We start from the raw sequence: 17317 nt of genomic DNA on the forward strand, positions 1-17317 counted from the left end.
AGCTTTAAAAGGAAAAATCCAATCAAATGTGCAACTGAAACAATAGTTTAAAATACTTTTATTGCAGGTTTTTCAATAAGCTTTTCCCCTCATATCAGTCAAGTTTATTACGAAAGTTTTCCTCTTGGACCAACAGCTCCTTCGGTCTGAAGAACATAAGGCTCAGTTTTATACTGAAACTGAACAGTACATAAGTTGTGCGTTTATGTGACAGGTTAGTGGACAGAAGCAGACGTACAGGCTAACGCTGAAAGCCTGCTGCAGAGGGACACGGTCTGGATTCTATTGTAACTGCTGGAACGTAAAATGACATCACTACTTCTGTTAGAATGAGGACGTCCTGTTGAAGGTGTCCGTCTTCAGATGCTGACCTTTGCTGCCTCCTGCTGGTCGTCGCTTTGCTTGAGGCGATAGTCGGCAAGGGCAGCCTTGATGGCGTCCTCTGCGAGCACTGCAGAACAACACAGCTTCATACGTGTGCACAACTACTTGAACGAGAAGAATGTACTCGACTTACTTGAGCAGTGGAGTTTAACAGGTGGAAGGCTAAGCTCTTTAGCAATGTCCGTGTTCTTGATCTTCAAAGCTTCATCCACCTGAGAAGAGGGGAAGGTGGCACTCAAATAGTTCCAAAAAGAAACAATAAAATATACAGTAAAAGTAGCAAAAGTAATAATCTTACAGATTTGCCTTTCACCCACTCGGTGGCCAGAGAGCTGGAGGCGATGGCTGAGCCGCAGCCAAACGTTTTAAATTTGGCGTCCACAATCTTTCCCTGGCTGTCAACCTCAATCTGAAAAGTTTGTTTTTAACATATGTCATTCATTAGGTAAAATCAAGGCCCACAGTATTCAACATTCTCAAAATTAATGTTGATATCGATTTCATGTGTTACTTGTTTTTTTTTTTTTATTAAAAATTGCAGTTTAGTATGGCAGCCACGATTAGTCGACTAATCCACTATTAAAATAGTTGACGACTAATTTAATAGTCGATTAGTCTATACTTTATATTATATGGAGTCAGAGTGTAGTAAAGTTGAAAGTTATAATGGCATTATGCTAGCTTTTTGGAATATTTTGGCATTTATTGGGGGTTTTTTTAGGCTAATTTGGAGTTTAGCTAATATTTCAGCTACATGCTAGCTATTTTGACTAATTTGTGATTTTTTTAGGCTATTTTAGAGTTCAGCTAAAATTTCAACTGAAATATTTTGGCAAACTTTTTTCAGTTTTTTAGGCAAATGTGGTACTTAACTAAAATTTTTTGCTAGCCATCAGCTTCAGTGTCTTCAGCTGTCAACTTCAGCGTTCTTGCCTATCAATTTCAGCATCTTCAGCGACCAAATGCAGCTTACAGCATTCACACTAGCATTATCGCAGGTAATGCTATATATCTAGTTTTTAGTTAGTTTAAAGCTAATGATGGTCAAGATATGTGGTTAACATCTAGTTTGTACATGATGCGATTAGTGGACTAATCAGAAAAAATATTAGTCGACTATTAAAATAATCGTTTGTGGCAGACCTACAGTTTAGTATTTAAAAAAAAAAGCTAAAATTTCTCTCCATACTTAAAACAAACAAACCTGTAATTTCATCACGTCTCCACAGGCTGGAGCGCCCACTAGGCCAGTTCCAACATTCTTGGACTTTTTGTCCAGCGAACCAACATTCCTTGGGTTCTCATAATGATCCACCACCTTCAGACAAAAGAAAAAGATTTTTAATGCATTTTTGCTGCTTTCTCCATCTTAAAAAATAAGAGATTATAACCAAAAACCAGTCTTACAAGCCTCGGCATCACTATTACACAACTTCTAATGACATTCTTTATGTAAGAGACTGAAACACTACAGGCAGGACTTCATTGTCCACCAAATAAACTCCATCCTCCAGTTCCTGCTGAGTCACTCTGACCCAAGCAAAGGGCCATGGAGTTATTTCGGACATGTCCCTTTCTGTAATCCAGTAACAGTTGGCTCAGGCTTCTGCTAACAAACATGTTGAAAAACTATTTATTTGAAGTATCTCAAGCTTCCATCATTTAAGATAAAGTGATGCATGAGATGTGATCCAATTTTCATCAATTGAGCTTAAAAATACATAGAAATGGAACATTTGACCAGGTTAAGAACACTGACCACAAATACTTGAACTGAATTAATCGGATATAATTAAAGTATTTAACGAAACAAAGATTAATATCGTTGCTTTGGTCTTCCAAGGTAAAACTACAGGTATTAATAATCATTCTAAGGTGAAATCAATCATCTTGTTGACCATTTAACCCCATTGAAAGCAGCAGTGTTGATGTAACAAAACATCGTGACCTTCTTTCTTCTGATTATCTCCACTGAAAACAATTGGCTGACCTTATTTTTTATCATCCAAGCAAGATAAGCTACTTGTTATAACGCCATTAAGATCCAAACAAAACGAGGTAAACCTGAAGCTAATTGCAGGATTTGTAAACATTAGCTAGCAGCACAGTTAGCTAAACGCAGCTAACAGGAGGCTGTAGCAGCGCTTCACTGTGACGAGGAGACTTACTTTCTGGTGATAGCAGCACTGACTGATGTACTCCGGCACTGACAGCCTCCTGGTGAGGACGGACAGAGGGCTGAGACACTTCTTTGCCACGGTACCCGCCATGTCTACTCAGTGGCGTAGTTAGACAACACCAGCTCTGGTGGTGTAGCTCCTCCCCCAGGTACCAATATACGCGCATGCGCAGTTTACCTTTATGCAAGCACTGTTTTTCGTTAAAATAAATAAATATCCTTTTTAAAAGGGGGGTAGTAATTGGTAAAAATGTTCTAGTTTTATAGGGTCAATATTCTCATTAATTTCAACTAAATTCCTAGAAAATTATTGTTTTTAAGCACTCGCTGCAATGTTATTAATGTTTTTAGCATGTATTTGTGGCATTTTTGTCAAGAATTATGGCATATATGAAGAAAACTAGACTCGAAATTGCATTTCTGAGTACTTTTTTTCTTTAAATCGTTATGAATCAGGGGCAGATTCCATTGGAGAAAGCTTGTAGGTGTGACATTGAAGCTACTACGGCAAGCCACAAGCTCCTTGTTCCGCTCCATTCAAAAGCATCCACTTGTACCTCTTCGTTTTCCTCATCTGAGCTGACACCGGCTCTAAACGTTTGAATAGCTCCAATACCACTCTGCATTTTTGTCGCTCCAGAAATGTCAGGTTGGGGGTATGAGGGCTGTAAGCTAGAGGGAGCGCGTATCAATAGATGGATGATGGGAAGTGGGGTCAGGAGTACTCTGTGTTTTATGAAACACATGTACAGGACTTTCTACAAAATACAGAATCAGCTGTGGAAGAACAACCTTTATTGCTACAAGGGATCATTTTAAAACAAATAAAGGTATGTAACCACCTGTACTTTAATAACCTTCTCAGATTAAACTAGATAAATCATAAAATTAACGAGCAGGAAAAGCAGTGTGATGAATTTAGTCACCTCCTTTCTGTTGCTTTACCAGATTAGCATTATGCATCAAAGAATTACATTTTTTCAAAGTTATTTTAACCAGTTTAAAGGTATTTCTAAAGTTAAAAATAATAAAACGGCTTTAAAAATGTTTGTTTTATCTCTGTGAACCCCATGAGACAATTATTTTGTGATATTGGGATATTAAATAGAATTGAATAGAACTGAATCTCTTAATATGTCAGAGTTATTATACGCTTTTAAATTAACAAAGAAATTAAATACTTTGTAAATTTCAGTGTTACATATGTCAAATGCTAAACTGAAATATTAAGCAAAATGAATATATTCTTGTGTGAACAACACATTATTTTAAGTCAAATTCCACTATGATAGAATAGTTGGCCAAAAGGTTTTTCTTAAAAAATGTGTTTCATTTATGATTACAAAAGCTTGGCTTTTATTTTTCTTTAAAAAACGGTTATGTTAAACTAACAAATAAAAAAAATGTTTTAAAGCTTTGTTTTTAGTTTTCACAAAAAATGAGCTAAAAACTTAGAAAAAGGTTATTTAAAATGGTAAAGCTTTACATAATTGAGGTGAGCTTGTAATCAAGTTCAGCAAAATTCTAACAAAATATTTCCTTTTTTCTGTTTCCAAAACATGGGGTTTTAGAGAAGTGTTGATCAAGAGAACTGCATAGCTTGTGTTTCTGTCACTGAAGAAAATGTTGCTCAACACAGTTCATAACCTTTGTTGCGACAAAGGAACACGCAGGAACATGACATGTTTTTATTTTTATAAACATATTAAATAAAATCTAGTCACAGGACATTTTCATCTAACTCTTCTTTGTTCGAAGGTTCCATCAGCAAATGTTCAGACAAAAATTTAACAAATAAATAAATTATGGACATTTTTTTTCAACTGGTGTCATGTGATATGTCAAAACTCAAAGGGAGACTACAATATTTCACCATTTTCTCAGTGTTGCTCTTTAATCCTCCAGAATTGGTCAAGGTTTTGAGATCCTACGACATCAAAAACGGAGGAAACATAATAAATCTTTTCTTAATACATAAAACTTATCCAAACTTCTTCATTTTTTAGTAATGGGTTTTTGTGTTTTGTTTTTTTGTATTTGGTTACATTTGGTCTTTACATTGTACCACTGTCTTAAGTTTTTTTTTTTTTTTTTTCCAAACAAGTTTTTAAAAACTGCATTAAGATATGATCTCACGTGGACAGCCCTGTAATCTTTGTGGGCATACTTCACCGAAACACACTTCAGGAAGCAGAAGGGAGAAGTTAGATTCCTGAGTAAGACACGAAAACTCTCAGTTCATATTTGCTTCCAGATCAAAAGAACATTGTGAGTATTTTTATATCTTTCTATCATTTTTTTTTCTAAATTTGACAGTTTATGTGAAAGAAAATGTTTTGCCGATTCATATTTCAGGGGAAACAACCATGGATCTGGACTACGGTGATTATGGAGATTACACGGCTCAAAACGAAACAGAGGACAACTCTAGTTTATTAAGACCCCTGACTTTTAATGAACCTCAGTTGAGTCTGGATCATTTTCTTGTGGCCTTTAACATCCTGATATCCGCTCTTGGGATTGCGGGAAATTCATTAGTGGTTTGGGTTTGTGGGTATAAAATGAAAAGAACAGTTTTAACCACCTGGTACACCTCCCTTGCGATTTCAAACCTTTTGTTTTGTGTCTTTTTGCCATTTTACGTTTTCTACACTATAACCTCAAACTGGCCTTTTGGGGTTGCATTGTGCAAACTCACTTCTTCTGTTCTGTTTCTCAACATGTACAGCAGTGTGTTTCTGTTGGTTCTAATCAGTGCTGACCGCTGTGTTCTGGTTTTGTTCCCCGTGTGGGCGCACAACCACCGGACAGTCCAGAAGGCCTCTGGAGTGGTCGTCCTGGTGTGGCTCCTGTCTGCACTTCTGACCGTGCCCTCACTGATCTACAGACAAGTCACGGTCCACGGCTCGGTCACTCAGTGCTACACAAATTATGGGATCCATTCCAGACACACGGCAGTGGTCCTGAGTCGATTCGTCTTTGGCTTTCTGATTCCTTTTCCAGTAATCATCCTCTGCTGCGTGGTGCTTGGTCTTAAGATGAGAGGTTTAACAGTCAGGTTGAAGAAACCTTATAAAATTATGGTGGCACTCATCTTGTCGTTTTTCTGCTGCTGGATGCCTTATCATGCCTTCGTTCTCTTGGAGCTGAACTATGAGAAGCATAACTTGGAAATTCTTAAAACTGGACTGAAAGTAGGATCCACCTTGGCTTCGGCTAACAGCTTCATATCTCCCATTCTCTACGTTTTCATTGGCAACGACTTCAAGCAAACCCTGAAGAAATCTTTGACGTCTAAGATTGAGGAAGCCATGGCCGAGGATTTACGAACTGTTGCCCTTAATAATTCAAGATCCAAGTCCATGGATATCATTAGATGTTAATTTTATGCACTCAACAATGTGAAAGATCAATATGAGGGAATCATAATATGTTTCAGTTTAATCTTTGCTGTTAACCTGATCTGTTTCACTGGACAAAACATTACATTTGATTTACTTGACTGCTGCTATTAAATATTTAATGTTCTACCTTTATAAACAAACAAATCAATACATTTTGGTAATTTTCGCAATAAATTTGGGAAAGTTTTGCTAAGTGAAAATCAAAAAAATCTTCCAAGCCAAATAAAAACACAACTAAAGATGAATAAGGAACTGTTTTTTCTTAAAGACAACACCCAAATAAAATGTAATTAAACATTATTAATGAATTATGTTTTTAATAAATTCAAAGTTATGCATTTTAAGTGTATAGTTTAAGCGTGCTTTATTTTTTTGTAAAAAAAAAAAAAAGAACATTTAAAATATTTTACATGTAAGTTTGAATGTAAAGTTTTGTTTGTGTGTTTTTGGTCAACAGAGATTATAAAAAGTGCATTTCAATGTTTCCTGTTTTTTGATAAACTTTTGCAACTAAAACTTTGCTGCTTTTTTTGTCTAAAGGAGGTGATTCATATTCCAGTAATGAAACTTTCAGTGTTGTCACCATTGACTGTAAAAGGAAACTGGACTTAGCCAGTGTGATGTCATCCATATAAAAAGCTTTACTTCTGGCTCCAGTGAAATGAAGCCTCGTCACTACCATTGCCATTTTTCTGCAATATTGCAGAGCCGGATGACAGTGATCGGTCCCAGTTGATCTGAGTCTACGTTAGAGTTGGGCCAAGCGGGCACCACATGGTCAGTATTTAACTTGAATAACTTGTGATAAAGAAATAAATCATGGATGAAAATTATGATTAGTAAGAACATGTTTAAGAAAAGCGTGGCGAAGCAGGAATGGTTATTCAGAAAAACAGAATGACTAAGTTATAACTGTTTATTTTTCAACAGAATTCTATGGGATTTTGGCTTCTTAGAGCCAGCCTGTACTTTATTTGGAATCCGAGTGGGGAGTAATTGCTCAGTCCATATCTCTTATAGAGTCAATCTTTTCATCCATGGTTTATGAGATTTAATATATTTTTTGTAAATACATCTCTCATTGACTTACCAAAAACTATTTGAAAATTATTTATTTATTTATTTTTAATGATGGTTGTTGGTTATTTCATGAATTTGTCATGCCACGCCTTCTTTCGCCACAACCAGGAACTAGCTTTTCACTAGCTAGCTAGCTAGCGTGTGAAGTGGCGGATATGACGTAACAGCATGTAAGAATATTTTTCTTAACTCTGAATCTCAAGTTATGATTTTCCACTGTGTTTAATTTGCTCGTAAATGTCAGCCTGGGTTATATTATAATTTATATCCCCGTAGTGTCGGTATTGTTTGTGTTCGTCGTAAAGTAAACTTCAGTCGGTAAAATCTGTATTTACCCGCTGCTAGCATTAGCCTGGATTTAAACGGACTGAGCGACTCAACTGCGGGAATTAATTTACATTCCCTGACTTTTTTTTTGTTCTCGCACGTTTGTTATCCAGTGGGGGCTTCATATGCGGATGTTTTGAGGCGCGTTCAAAACGACTTTTGAGTCTCGGCTGCGAGGATCCAGGTTTGATCAATGGCCGCGGCTGCCTCCTCTGCCCCAGCCTCTGGCTCCACGGCCGAAAGCACAAACTCGGGATCGAGCAGCTCAGCCGGAGCGGAGGGAGGCAGCCAGGACAGCACGTTCGAGTGTAACATCTGTCTGGACACCGCCAAAGATGCTGTGATCAGTCTGTGCGGACACCTCTTCTGGTGAGGCTCCAGCTGTTGTTTACTGTGGTTGAAATGTCTTGTATTTGTTGTTTGAGACTACAGTTCTTAATGTGTAACTTGTAAACAATGTGAGTGTTGGCCATTTACAGTAAAACATCAGAGAAACAAACTAAAATCCACTATATATCTATATAACTGTGTTTTGTTGCCTTTTTTTCTTAAAATAATACATATTTTTAAAGTTCGGATATTTTAAACTACATTTTAAAAAGATAAAGATCATCAGTTAGAGCAACTTTTGCAAGAGAATCTACAAGATAAGTATATATATACTTTTATCCCAATGTGTTTAAATACAAAACCACACAGAGATCCAGTTAACCAATAGGGCTTTGTAAAACAGTTTACGAAGCACATCTGTGGTTAAAGTCTCCTCAGTTTTAGGGGAGATTTTTGACCTTAAGTTGTTTTGCAACTTAAAGAATTCAATTGCAGATAGTATAGATTTCACAATGTGACTGAAGCATTAACCCTAAAAAAGCTATTTTTCAGAAGCGTCTCTGAAAGCAACAGGAACCCTCATTGTAAATCTGCATACAATACCGATTTGTAAACACTCCCCTAAAATGTACTTCCAACTTTGCAGGTCATGGATATATAATGCTGGCTTGAAATTTGTAAAATATTCTTTGAAAGTTACGCTTTTTTGGTTTGTTTTCTTATTTAAAAAAACATACATAATATTGTGATTTAGCTCTTACAAGTTAGATCTAAATTTGTTGTTGCCACTTATGTTCATTAGAGGTTGTACGTGGTTCCATGCAGCATTCGGGTGGTGTATAAAGAGGCAGATCCAGTGGAACGATAAAGTTTGAACAAATCAGACAAAGTCTGACATTTACTTTTAGGATAATTAGAATCTGAATAATAGCACATTTATAAATATGTGTGGCCTTTATAAACATTTAACAGAATACATTAGTGGATTTTTAGTGTAATTCCCCACCCAGATCAACGTAATCAGGTTTGTGTGATCATTTTTTAAGAAGGAAATGTAATCTGTTTCATTTTTCTTGTTTAGTTGGCCGTGTTTGCATCAGGTAAGCAGCCTTTTCTCCTACTTTAACACTAAATTTAAGCCGCTCTATTTGCTTCCTAACAACCTTCCTATCTCCATGCAGTGGTTAGAAACTCGACCCAACAGACAAGTGTGTCCGGTTTGTAAAGCTGGCATCAGCCGGGACAAAGTAATCCCCTTATATGGGAGGGGGAGCACGGGTCAGCAGGATCCCAGGTGGGTATTTAGACCCGAACTAGAAATCGGGTGTTCAAGGTTCAACTTATAAATTTGCAACAACAATTCTGATGTTTTGTAGAGAAAGAACCCCCCCTCGACCCCAAGGACAGCGGCCTGAGCCAGAGAACCGCGGCGTAAGTACCGGCAGAAATGTGTCTGTAAAACAACAGACGAGTTCTTGCCTCATCCATTAACAAAACCGCTGAGTCCCATTACACACCGACAGCTGCGATGCAGCTCTTCCCGTGAGAATGAGCTCAGATTTTACAACTTGTTGCATCAACGTTTGCTTCGTGTTGCTGGTGTGGCGCTCCTTTCAGGGTTTTCAGGGGTTCGGCTTCGGCGATGGAGGTTTCCAGATGTCGTTCGGAATCGGCGCCTTCCCGTTCGGCATTTTCGCCACGGCCTTCAACATCAACGACGGTCGGCCTCCTCCAGGTAGCTCTACCGAGTGATTTCTGTCATAGCACGAGCTCATAAAACATAAAACTAACCTGTGGGGTTCTAACTCCACACAGCGGCTCCTGGGACGCCTCAACACACGGACGAACAGTTTCTGTCCCGACTCTTCCTGTTTGTCGCCCTGGTGATCATGTTCTGGCTGCTGATCGCATGAAGAGGTCAAGCAAAGAGATCTACACAGAATCGAGGCAGATTTTCCTTTTTTTTTTTTTTTTTTTTAGATCTTTTTAGCATTTCTACTTTAGGCAAAAATGAAACTGTTATCTATCAGGTCGTTCAAAACTTACAAAGTTTATAATATATAATTAACTTAAACTAATCAGAAATTATTAAAAAAAAATCTACACATGCAAATCTGTCAAAAAAACTTACTCCAATTTAAAAAAAAGTCATTTCTTAAAGCCCCTTAGATGCAACAAACACTTGTTTTTTGACATGATAGTTTCAGGTTGTGAAGTTCAAACTGTAAATGAATGATTTTAGTCACAACCTAAAGAATGTTTTTTTTGTCTGCTTAACTCTTGGATGTTTACAAACTTCGACTTTTTTGTCTGCTTTGTACAGCCGTGATAAAGTCACGTTCTCCCTTTTATTTTGGATGACTTTTACTGTTTCACTGTAATTAAATGTAAAAACAAACTGTACATGACTCAAAACAAAAATACTGTTAAATATGTAGTAACTTTGCAAAATGTGTATATCCCTCAATGACAGTAAAGCTTTATGAAAAATCGAGTTTTTTTTTTCTGCTTTATTTTTCCAAAATCTTGATTTGTCCAATAAATAACGTGATTCCATCTAAAGAAAGGGAAGAAATAAGAAGTGAGGAGGGTTTTCGAGTTCACGCTTCCACTTTTTTCTCCTGAAGCTCCGTCAGGGCGACGTTGAACTCCGCCTCGTACATGATCTGCTGGATCTTCATCTTGGTCTCGCAGCGTTTTTGCGGGGCGAGCCGCTTCAGAGCCGGAACGAAGCTCAGCAGGAAAAGCTCGTCCTCGTCCCGCGGCCTGGAGCCGAACGGGACTCCGTCTTCCTTCACGAGCCACTTGGTGGGGGAGTGAGTGCCAGAGGGGGAAGGGGGCGACCCCGTCTCCGGCATTAGTTTGCGCTTACGGCCCGCGTTGCTCTGTGGGGTCACCTGTGAGCCAGGGGGCATCTTCGCAGCCAGCTGAGTCCCCTGATGGTCCAGACACGGTTGGGTCACGAACACCGCCTGAGACTTGGATTCGGGCGGAATCACAGCAAGCTTCAAGTTGTTCTGTAAAGTCTTTGCTGGCTCCAGCATGGCGGCTTCTCCATCTGGACTCTCAAACTCATCAAAATTCTCCTGGTCTTGTTCCCCACAGGTGTCAGCCCCAGTGCCCCTTGATCCTGTGAAGGGGGCAATAAAGTTCATGGACTGTCTGTATCTCCATTTGCTTTGCACAAAGACACCTTGCCTCTTGTTCTTGGTCTCCATTCGAACTTCCTTGAGGTATCGGTCTCTCAGGTTTTTCCATTTTCTTTTGCAGTCTTCAGCTTAGAAAAGAAAATACAGATGTCAATAACTAGAAAAATACAATCCCAAAGGTAAAAACATGCACACTTAATGTATGTCTCACATGTACCTATAAAAACAGAACAGAGCTGGATGAATATATTATTTTCAGGATAAACCTGTCTGCGCGTTTCAAACTGTTCACTTTTCTAAATAAGAGAATGTTAAATTAAAGCTAAATTTCTATTTTTTAAATAAGCAAGTAGCAAATTTTTACTTTTGCAGCACAAACTTTTTTTTTTTTAATAATTTACTTATTTTTTAACAATTTAAAAAATATGTAAACTACAATTTTGACAATTTAAAGCTAAACTTTGTAAAGAATATATTTTTTAGGAATGTTGTGAGGAATTAGTTTTGAACTGCTCTGGAAAACCACATTTTTAAGTGATTTATAACCAATTCTTTTTAGTTCTCAAAGGTGTTTAAACGATTAGAAAACAGAAAAATGAAGGTTTTATTGTCCAAGTCTTATAAGACAAATGCAGATTCAGAGAATGAGATGACACCAACATTTAACTAATTATTTATTTTAGTTTCATAAATTGCATATATATAACATTTTAATGCAAAAAAAAATACATGGGTATATAAAATAAATAAATGCTAGTTTTATTTGAAAAAATAATAATATATCCTACAATGTCAGCTCTGCAAATTATACTTAGAATTTACTCTTCTTCAGTCAGGCGCAATGTTTTACTACCAAAACAAAAATTAAGGCCATTCTCTTGTTTTTAAACTCATAAATAACGTTTTCTTCTTTTCTGTTCTAAAACTTGATTTTAACCAAGTTTAAAATCAACACAATATTTTCCTTTAAATAAAAAATAAATATTTTATTTTTAATCAATTTATATCATCTAATATTTTGTAAGGAAATCTTAATTTAACTTAAATAATGTTTTATTTTTTTAAGCTCGTCCACTTCCTGTGGGGTCTGGGGGAGGGGAGTCCGCGTGCGCGTGCAGGCTGTGACAACGCGGTGTTCACCCTCTCCAAAATAAACGTCATCCTTTCAAACTAGACCCAAACAGGTGGCGCGAGGGACGTTCCGCTCAGGTCCGCCGCACCGAACCGCTTACGACCTGCTCCGTCTACTAAGTCTGGATAACTGTGCGGCCAACGCGGCTAAAGCGACGCAGCAACGTCGTGCTGCGCGCGCGGCCTACGGAGCGGCTGCTACCGCTAGCACGGCACGCGCGTCCGAACCACCAACGTACGAGAGGAAAAAAAGGTCAAAAAGAGTTTAAAGCAAAATGGGAACTACTTTACCCATAAACACACTGTGTTTTAACTGTCTGTGATGTTTACCCACTACTAGAAGACGTTTCTAAAATTAAAGACAGTGATGAAGTTACAATAAACATGCTCACGTGGGAGACCGAGCGCTTTGCCGATGTTTCTCCAGGCGTTCGCCCGACTTTCCGTGCAGCGGTAATTCGGTAAAGTGGCATTGTACAGTTCTGGGTAGTGAAACACAGCCAAGATCAACTTATCGTCCATCTCCCGCACTGACTGTTGTGCGCTGCTTCTGCTTCTGCTGTTCTGTCGCGCGCGCGGAAGCTTCTCCCGCCTTTTCCGCTCAGCTGCCGCTTCGCCGCGCGTCACCGCGGACCGCCTGCCGCGCGAGGCGGAGAAAGAAGGGATCCGTTTTTCGCAGAATATGGACTCTGGCTGAGACACAGAGCTAAAATTAAAAAAACAAACAAACAAAAAAAAAACTATTGTTTATTTTTGGTGATCTATGAGTCTTATTAATACAATGGAAACTATTTTCACAACTTCAGGCCCAAACCATGATTTTGGCATAACTTTGCCCCCCCCCCCTGTGCAATTGAGTTTGACACCACTGCCCCATAGACAACCAAGAAGTGCCTGCATAAGAGGCATTTATGATTCTAGCTAGAGCGGCCTAGCTAGTATCTGAACCTCAATCCAAATATATATATATATATTATGAAGGGAGTTAGAAGCTCAGCAACTGCCCCAAAACATCTCAGCTCTTGAGAAGATCTACATGGAAGAATTGACCAAAACAGCATCATTATTATCTTCAAACAAAGATCTACAGAAAACTATGAATGAAGCTCTTGCTTACAGCATGTAGAAAAGGGACAAAACAGACTTTTTAACAATATAAGGTAGGCAAAATTACTAAAAAGAAATGACCAATCCAACAATAATTTTTTCATTGCTTGCAGAAATATTTTAGTCGACATACAGAGTGACAACCCCTTAAAGTCACTTATGGAGGTCTTTTTAAAGATGCTTTGTGGGATCAACTTCAATACACATTGTTTTTTTTTAACATTAAAACAGAACAAAACTCCAAAATACAAATCACAGGAATTATTTTTCTCACTTAAAATCTTGTTTTTTTATCTTTATTCCCATACATGACAGATCTTTGGTTTGAGCAGAAGGGAAGCCATTGGATTGTTCAAATTTTTATGAAAGAACACAAATATTTGTGCAAAATTTGAACTTGTTGGCAAATAATACGTTTAATTTCATTGATTTAACTTACAAATAATTGAATACTGCAACAAAAAATGACAACATTCAGAATTAACCCCTTACCTTTTCAATTTCAGGTTTAGCTGAAGTAGATCAAATAAGTTACTTTATTAATTATTACATTTTAGCATCTTTGAAATCACTTTAAAATACAGAATTTGGTCGATTCCGTTAAAAGTTGATGGCTCCTTCCTTTTTATTTCTTGTCTAAAATATTGCTTACAACAACAACCTTTATCATTTTAAGCCCGAGTAATGAAATTTGACCCCCGGTGACCCTACACGGATGCGGCACAAGTCATTTTGTTGGTAGCCACAATGCGTGCAGATAAGAATCTGGCGTTTGCCACGAACTATACATCAAACCATCCGGACACTATTAAACCCCGGTGAAAAGGATGAGATGGTGTTTATTGTTATCTGTTTTCAAAACCCCTCCTTATAAGGCGGCTTAGGAGAGAGATTGTGGAAATCCATTAATTCCTCGAAAGAAAAAAAAAAAAAACAACAAGAAAAAAAAGGGACGCACTGCCTTGTATGAAATCACAGGATTTGCTGGGCGGATGAATTTAACCTGTAATAGCTTTACCTCGGCTGTGCACATTGTCAGAGGAGTCAAAGTGAAAGAGACTGCAGGGCGTAGATAAGACTGTGATTGTGAAGACAAACCTCATCATTAAATCAAGGCAAGTGAGCCACACATCATCAGGAATTGTAGCAAACAGTTTTTATTTTGATGTAAACCTGAAACATTTTAACAAAACGCCAAAAGTGATGACATGATATCCATTTAAAAGCTACTTCTTAAATTCAGTTTTGAGCTGCACAAAAATGTTCATCTTTAAATCCAGGTTTCTAATACCGAGCAATCCCTCTTCTCTAAAGCCCCAACAATAAGGATCTAAGGGGCTCTCCACGTCTCATTTTATGCAGTGAAATCTGATTTCTTCTGGAGAAAGGAATGAGGAAAGATTAACTGAATCTAGCGTCCTCCCTAACCTCTTCACAAAACTGCCCAGATTAGCCAGGAATTAAGTTTCAGTCATTTTATGTGTCTGCAAGGGGATTATAGTTTTAGGGGTTTTTTTCCCTCTTCTTTCCTATAAGGGCTTGAATTGCTGTTGAGGGAAGCGTAGAAAAAGAGAAGGCGCCAAGGCTGAAATATCAGAAAGATTTGTGTCCTGCAAACGGGAATTTCTTTGAAGATGGATGGACTGATGAGGATGGAGAGACAAAAGTTTCCCTTCTCCATTGAAAGCATCCTGAGCAAATATCCTAATAGTTTAGGGGAGAAGCTGGGATGTGGAGCGGGGATTCTTGGACTGAAGGAGAAGTGTCCGTCTGGAGGCCAGGCTGAGGCGGTGTGTCTGTGCTGCTGCTGCTACTGCTCCCACTGTGCAGACATCCTCCACGCTGATCTCATTCATGAAGGTACCAGACGCTCTCTGCACAAACTGCTTGCAGAATTTTACCTCTGAATCTCTCACTTTGGCAGCTTGCCCGTACGGATGGAGTCCAGCGGTGCTCTCGGAGCAGTGCAGGCTGGGGGAAGCTCAAAAGGAGGAGCAGCCGGCGGGTCAGGTGCAGAGGAGAACCAGACGTCACCGCACCATCTTCACCGAGGAGCAGCTGGACGCCCTGGAGGAGCTGTTTCTGCAGAACCAGTATCCAGATGTGAACACCAGGGAGAAGCTGGCACAGCGCGCTCATCTGAAAGAAGAACGCGTGGAGGTACGGAGAGGAATCCATCAGTATTTTGTTAAAAAAAATGAACAGATGAATTCTTAATTCTTCTCTGCAACACAGGTTTGGTTTAAAAACCGAAGAGCAAAGTGGAGACGCCAGAAAAGACTTTCATTCGTTGAAACCAATTTGTCTGTTTAATACTTCCTCCATCTTTTCTGATTCTGTTTTTTTCTTAATAAGGATAAATAAGATATTTATTAGACAAATAGTTCATTGGGCTTTTACAGCATCAGTAAAATACGTGGATGGAATGAATGAATGTAAAATCAAGCATTACTTTAAAATAAACATTTTATTAGCTTCCATTTTGTGCAGATATTAAATTTTATTCTTAGCAAAAACTAGTAAATTTGAAGTTTATTTTAACGAGTATACTTGAGTATAAGTACAGCAAGTAGGGGTGTGTTTTGGCAAGAATGTGGCGATACGCATCGTGATACGTATCCTGATATATTCCAAGACAGTACCAGACAAGATTTGACTATTTTTTTTATTATGATTTAAGAATTATCTGAACAAAAATATATTTGTTGAAAAAGTAAAATACATGTTTTTTAATGATCCGAACATTAAGCACTTCAACTGTAATTAATGGTCTTTTTCTTTTGGTAATTTAGGAAATATTTAAGTGGAAAACAAAAGTAAGATCGCCTTGGCAGTGTTTTAAATCGATACAAGTATTACCAAACAAAATACTGCGATATTACAGTGAATTGATATTTTCTTAAGTCCATTATAGAAAGGTATACTAACTGAATACTCATTGACAATAAATTGGAAAACTTAAAATTTGCAATGTTGATATTATGTAAAAGTAAACTTCAAGTATACTGCCTCACTTCTAGACTAAAAATACTTGTAGTACTCTTAAGTTGACTACTTTTTACCAAGGGAATGGACATTTGAGGGGCTAAAATTGCAAATATTACACTGTTTTTTCATGAAAAACCACCAATATGGAGAAAAATCCTGCTTTTTTAATTAAAAGTGCAGATACTTAAGATGAAAAACAAACTGGTGGAAAAAATGTGTTTATAGTTGATATAAATTTGATTGAATTCAGCTAAATAATTTGGTAAATATGCTTTTAAAAGAAACGGGAAAAAAGTTAAGGCTTTAAGCAGTCTCTCATGTCACAATGTCCACGGTCTTAAAGTATTTTTAAGAATTGTCTGTCAGGATTTTACTCTTTTGATTGATCCCAGTTTTGTTTGTTTAGGTTCTGTTTTTAGGTTTTCTATCATCCCCTTGTTCCAGTTTCTTTTGACAAGAATCCACAGCTGTCTTCAAGTCGATCCTCTTCAGTTTAGTGTCTGATTTTAGTTTTTTTATGTCATTTTTTTTACTTGCTTTGTTTTATGGTCTTGCTCTGCTTGAACGTTTTTGCCAAGATTGTGGTTATTAAATAAACTATTATTTTCTGCAACAAGCTTGTTTTCTTGCACTGTGGGTCCCACATCACTGGTACCAGATGATATCTCCATCAATCACTGGATATAATTCTAGAAACTTCACATTTTTTAAAAGTAAAACCACATTTTTAAAAGTACTTTGGGGAAATCAAACACTTACTCTAAACCGAAATTGGTGCTGTCCACTCTTTATGACATTTTCAGGTAAAAACTTGTGACTGTAAAACTCTCTTTTGAATAAATTAAATCAATCTAACATTTTTGTGTGATTACTGTAGCTTCTGGAGTTCATTCAAATATGTCTGACTGTTAGAACAATTGGACATTTTTTATGATGTATTTTCAAATAAAAAAAGTAATTATACTCAATGCATCCTTTGTTATTGGAAATCGGTTCTTATTTCACAATTGAAGTTAAAAGATGTTTAGACTTCGGTCAAGGAATTCCACAAGAAATGTTATTATTAGTCTGATTGTCACAAAAGGAAATCATATGAGTATACAGGGTTATCCAGCAAAAAGTTTAAACTGTCTTAAATAATCTCCTGCTTCTATTATCTTGCTTTTTTTTTTCTTCACATTAGTATTATTATAATTGTATATTTTACAGTTTAAAGTTGCAATAACATGTTTAAAAAA

The 17317-nt window shown here is 37.5% G+C and overlaps 5 protein-coding genes across 6 annotated transcripts; 3 read left to right on the forward strand and 2 right to left on the reverse strand.

Moving 5' to 3' along the window:
- Positions 1-42: 42 nt before the first annotated feature.
- On the reverse strand, positions 43-2710 carry LOC118599422 (iron-sulfur cluster assembly scaffold protein IscU-like). Its single transcript, XM_036214435.1, has 5 exons — positions 2553-2710; positions 1589-1702; positions 683-793; positions 518-596; positions 43-451 (listed from the first exon to the last, which is right to left on the reverse strand). Exons 1-5 carry the CDS (start codon positions 2652-2654, stop codon positions 360-362), a joined length of 498 nt encoding a protein of 165 aa, XP_036070328.1. The 5' UTR covers positions 2655-2710; the 3' UTR covers positions 43-359.
- Positions 2711-4127: 1417 nt separating this feature from the next.
- Positions 4128-6357, forward strand: LOC112163254 (chemokine-like receptor 1). Its single transcript, XM_024299561.2, has 2 exons — positions 4128-4831; positions 4919-6357. The coding sequence occupies exon 2, from the start codon at positions 4930-4932 to the stop codon at positions 5944-5946; it is 1017 nt and encodes a 338-aa protein (XP_024155329.1). The 5' UTR covers positions 4128-4831; positions 4919-4929; the 3' UTR covers positions 5947-6357.
- Positions 6358-7082: 725 nt separating this feature from the next.
- rnf185 (ring finger protein 185) lies at positions 7083-10198 on the forward strand. Its single transcript, XM_024299675.2, has 7 exons — positions 7083-7217; positions 7488-7743; positions 8786-8804; positions 8886-8998; positions 9081-9135; positions 9322-9439; positions 9520-10198. Exons 2-7 carry the CDS (start codon positions 7568-7570, stop codon positions 9615-9617), a joined length of 579 nt encoding a protein of 192 aa, XP_024155443.1. The 5' UTR covers positions 7083-7217; positions 7488-7567; the 3' UTR covers positions 9618-10198.
- Positions 9663-12868, reverse strand: LOC112163328. Its single transcript, XM_024299674.2, has 2 exons — positions 12377-12868; positions 9663-10981 (listed from the first exon to the last, which is right to left on the reverse strand). Exons 1-2 carry the CDS (start codon positions 12504-12506, stop codon positions 10305-10307), a joined length of 807 nt encoding a protein of 268 aa, XP_024155442.1. The 5' UTR covers positions 12507-12868; the 3' UTR covers positions 9663-10304.
- On the forward strand, positions 11803-16692 carry LOC112163330 (homeobox protein goosecoid-2). 2 transcript variants are annotated; one of them, XR_004948791.1, is made up of 4 exons: positions 11803-12237; positions 14808-14951; positions 15016-15251; positions 15327-16692. XR_004948791.1 is itself a non-coding variant. In XM_024299677.2 (3 exons), exons 1-3 carry the CDS (start codon positions 14726-14728, stop codon positions 15402-15404), a joined length of 540 nt encoding a protein of 179 aa, XP_024155445.1. In that variant the 5' UTR covers positions 13011-14725; the 3' UTR covers positions 15405-16692. The 2 variants fall into 2 exon arrangements, 1 of the variants encoding a protein (XP_024155445.1); XM_024299677.2 differs by lacking the exon at positions 11803-12237 and having other exon boundaries at positions 13011-14951.
- Positions 16693-17317: the final 625 nt, after the last annotated feature.

Source organism: Oryzias melastigma, linkage group LG12 (assembly GCF_002922805.2).
Source record: "Oryzias melastigma strain HK-1 linkage group LG12, ASM292280v2, whole genome shotgun sequence".
Lineage (NCBI taxonomy): Eukaryota > Metazoa > Chordata > Actinopteri > Beloniformes > Adrianichthyidae > Oryzias > Oryzias melastigma.

Coding starts and splice junctions, on each gene's coding strand:
- LOC118599422 (XM_036214435.1), bottom strand. CDS start 2,654: ATGGCGGGTACCGTGGCAAAGAAGTGTCTCAGCCCTCTGTCCGTCCTC. Junction 794..1,588: donor GAGACGTGATGAAATTACAG/GTTTGTTTGTTT, acceptor CAAACTTTTCAG/ATTGAGGTTGACAGCCAGGG. Junction 597..682: donor AGTGGGTGAAAGGCAAATCT/GTAAGATTATTA, acceptor CCCTCTTCTCAG/GTGGATGAAGCTTTGAAGAT.
- LOC112163328 (XM_024299674.2), bottom strand. CDS start 12,506: ATGGACGATAAGTTGATCTTGGCTGTGTTTCACTACCCAGAACTGTAC. Junction 10,982..12,376: donor CAAAGCGCTCGGTCTCCCAC/GTGAGCATGTTT, acceptor TTCTTTTCTAAG/CTGAAGACTGCAAAAGAAAA.
- LOC112163330 (XM_024299677.2), top strand. CDS start 14,726: ATGGATGGACTGATGAGGATGGAGAGACAAAAGTTTCCCTTCTCCATT. Junction 14,952..15,015: donor CGCTGATCTCATTCATGAAG/GTACCAGACGCT, acceptor TCACTTTGGCAG/CTTGCCCGTACGGATGGAGT. Junction 15,252..15,326: donor TGAAAGAAGAACGCGTGGAG/GTACGGAGAGGA, acceptor TCTGCAACACAG/GTTTGGTTTAAAAACCGAAG.
- rnf185 (XM_024299675.2), top strand. CDS start 7,568: ATGGCCGCGGCTGCCTCCTCTGCCCCAGCCTCTGGCTCCACGGCCGAA. Junction 8,999..9,080: donor ACGGGTCAGCAGGATCCCAG/GTGGGTATTTAG, acceptor GATGTTTTGTAG/AGAAAGAACCCCCCCTCGAC. Junction 9,136..9,321: donor CTGAGCCAGAGAACCGCGGC/GTAAGTACCGGC, acceptor CGCTCCTTTCAG/GGTTTTCAGGGGTTCGGCTT.
- LOC112163254 (XM_024299561.2), top strand. CDS start 4,930: ATGGATCTGGACTACGGTGATTATGGAGATTACACGGCTCAAAACGAA.